The sequence below is a fragment of the Temnothorax curvispinosus genome, unplaced genomic scaffold, assembly GCF_003070985.1.
Source record: "Temnothorax curvispinosus isolate PA1 unplaced genomic scaffold, ASM307098v1 QBEX01003200.1, whole genome shotgun sequence".
Taxonomy (NCBI): Eukaryota; Metazoa; Arthropoda; class Insecta; order Hymenoptera; family Formicidae; genus Temnothorax; species Temnothorax curvispinosus.
The window spans coordinates 18,292-21,195 of NW_020212980.1; the positions used below are offsets into that span (position 1 = coordinate 18,292).

The window sequence follows — 2,904 nt, forward strand, 5'->3', positions numbered from 1 at the left end:
ATTTCCATTCACTGCCTTAAAAGACTTTTCTTTGTTCATACATGTACTATTTCCACATATATATTAGTCATTTATGTCTTTTAATACTCAAAATAACTGCTACATTTCTCAAAATTTTTTTGTTAATAACTTCTGAATAAACAACGAGCGCGGGCTGAAATCTTCTGAAGGTTACTCAGGAGGGTGACCTTGACAACATACTAAAATATCAAGGTCATCCAAGGTGACCCCCTTCATGTACACAATTACCAAGTTTTTTTTTATTTGAAAGGGCAAAGTCCGTACTTTGAGAGGGTATTAATGATTATGTTCACCGATTTTTTTGTTAGACGGTGGGAGACTGCAAATTTCAACATTTTGAATATCTTAAATACGTCCTTATTTAAAGCTGACTACGCCTTTGAGTATTAACCTGAGTAAAAATTGAACAAAAGTACCTTATAGTAGAGAGTTTGCCTTGTAAAACCTTTTTTTAAACTTTTTTTACGTTAACTATTCGCTGAGTAATTACAGTTTAAAAGTGAGCAAAAATTTACTGACAAAAAGTAATCCCCTAATTTTTTTGAGCAGTGTATTATAATTTTATTCCAAAGTGTGCTACTTTATTACAGGCGTAGGACTTTGATACAACTGATATAAATTGTACCGTACGCGTGATTTAGACACATACCGTTTTTATACCACCGTTTGTCATATTTTAAATACGAGAAACGGATCTTATCAAATGCCATGTATCAGATGATCTGACATTTGCATATAGGGTGTAACAGAAAGGTCGGGACACTGGATTATCTCGGAAAGATGACGTTCGGAAGAAATGTTTTAGGGTGAAAGACCGTATTACTGGCATATTAAGCATTCAGTAACATTTGATTTAATATATAATTTAGAACAATCAGAAAAAAATATTTTAAAAAGATAAAGTATCATTGCTTGTATATATGTATATATACACACACATATATATATACAGGGTGATTCGAAACAACCTTTTATTCTTCAAACTACAGATTTTTGACACAATTCTAAGAAAACTTTTTCTCTTGCAAAATTGTGTCCAACGCTTACTCTTTCCGAGATATTAACAAAAATTGTTACCCTATTACGGGTATATATATATATATATATATATACTAGCTGGTTACCCGGAGGACATGTGTAATAAGACACGCAAATAGTCTCTCTCTCTCTCTCTCTCTCTCTCTCTCTCTCTCTCTCGCGGGTGCTGTTGCTGCTTCTGGTACGCAGTCGCCGTCCACCGACGCATTGTTACGATCGATTCTGTCTAAACTTGAAGAATCTGACAAGAAATTTGCTGCCAGGATGGACGAATTGGACAAGAAGTTCACGGCCGTATTCGAGGAGTCGGACAGGATCACGGCTTTTATTAATCGTCAGGAGGCTGTAAACGTAGATTTTGCGCACAAGTTGAACCAGATTCCGGATGTTTTGAAAATTGTCGAGGGTCACGGCAAGAGAATTGCGGCGTTGGAGGCTCAGAGCGCACGGCTCTTGAGCTCTCAGCGGGTTGTTAGCAGGTCGTCTGCTGCGTCGGGGGTCTGCAGAACGTCGGACATTATTATCTCGGGTATACCAAGTGAGTTCACTGATTCATCCGGCGATATAGGGAGCGTTTTTACGGCGCTGGGTATTCCTCAACTGGTCCCGGACGTTCTGGAGACCCGCGACGTGGTAAAGCGAAGCGTGCCGATAGCGGGCGGCGAGTCGTCAGGCGACGTTTCGACTGCTGATGGTGGAGTCGAAGCAGCTGGTCGCAAAAAATCAGTAATAGTGGCACTTAAGTCACGTGAGGTTCGTGATCATGTTCTTAAGGTGATGTGTAGTAGGCGACGACTAACGGTAAACGATGTTTTTGAAAGGAATGTCCCGGGCAACATTCACGTAAACGAGCTGTTTCCGACTGACACTTACAATTTGTTAAATCGAACGAGAATTAAAGCAAGGCAGTCCTCTTACAGGCATGTGTGGAGCAGGGATGGCCAGATCTTTGTCCGTAGGGAACATGGGCAGCCTCCCATATTAATTTCTTCTGAGGCTGATTTAGCAAAACTCCAATGACCTGTGGTAGATGTCGGTTGTGTTCCTGCTGCTTCACATGGTTGTCTCAGGATTGCTCATTTGAACGTCAGTTCCCTCCCTGCCCATCTTGAGTCGATTCAAGCCTTCTTAGCATCCAAATTTTTTCACATTGTCTCTATTTCCGAGACTTGGCTTCATTCTCATATTTCCGACGACCTGATGCGAATTGCCGGGTATTATCTACTACGTAACGACAGAGAGGGCAGAGAGGGTGGTGGAGTGGCCTGCTACGTACACGAATCGCTCAGGGCGCGTGTTCTTGCGGCATCGCCTTTTGCTTTCTCGAATTCACCTGAGTATCTCATTCTCGATGTTCGTGATGGCACCCGCGAGCCTCTTTTATTCACCTCAATGTACCGTAGACCGAAGGGGCGAAATTTCAGCGATTATGTCGGCGCATTTACTGAAGTCTTGCATAACTATAAAAATATTGTAATCACCGGTGACTTAAACTGCAATCTCCTCACTTCTTCATATGAATCTAATCACCTGAGAGACGTGGTTTTGCAATTGTCGCTCAACATCGTTGAGTCGAAGTCGACCTTTCATACCGGCTCCTCTGATTCTTGGCTTGACGTCTTCATAGTCGATAGCCCGGATAAAGTGTTATCATTTCATAAGTCCGAAGCTCCCTTTATTAATGGTCATGATTTAATCGAGTTAACATATTCATTCGAGGTTCCTTTGTTCGGGAGCCGGACTTTAGTGAGGCGCTGTTACAAGAGCTTTGAAAAACAGGATTTTATCGAGATGCTCACTACTAAGCTATCTACGTCTTTTCTACACGACTTTGCCCAGACGAAA

General features: G+C 41.4%; 1 protein-coding gene across 1 annotated transcript; it reads left to right on the plus strand.

Moving 5' to 3' along the window:
- Window positions 1-1,323: 1,323 nt before the first annotated feature.
- LOC112452292 lies at window positions 1,324-2,079 on the plus strand. Its single transcript, XM_025012411.1, has one exon. The coding sequence runs from the start codon at window positions 1,324-1,326 to the stop codon at window positions 2,077-2,079; it is 756 nt and encodes a 251-aa protein (XP_024868179.1).
- The last annotated feature ends 825 nt before the right edge of the window (window positions 2,080-2,904 follow it).

Bases quoted from the DNA above. Each gene is read 5' to 3' on its own strand.
- LOC112452292 (XM_025012411.1), top strand. From the start codon at position 1,324: ATGGACGAATTGGACAAGAAGTTCACGGCCGTATTCGAGGAGTCGGAC.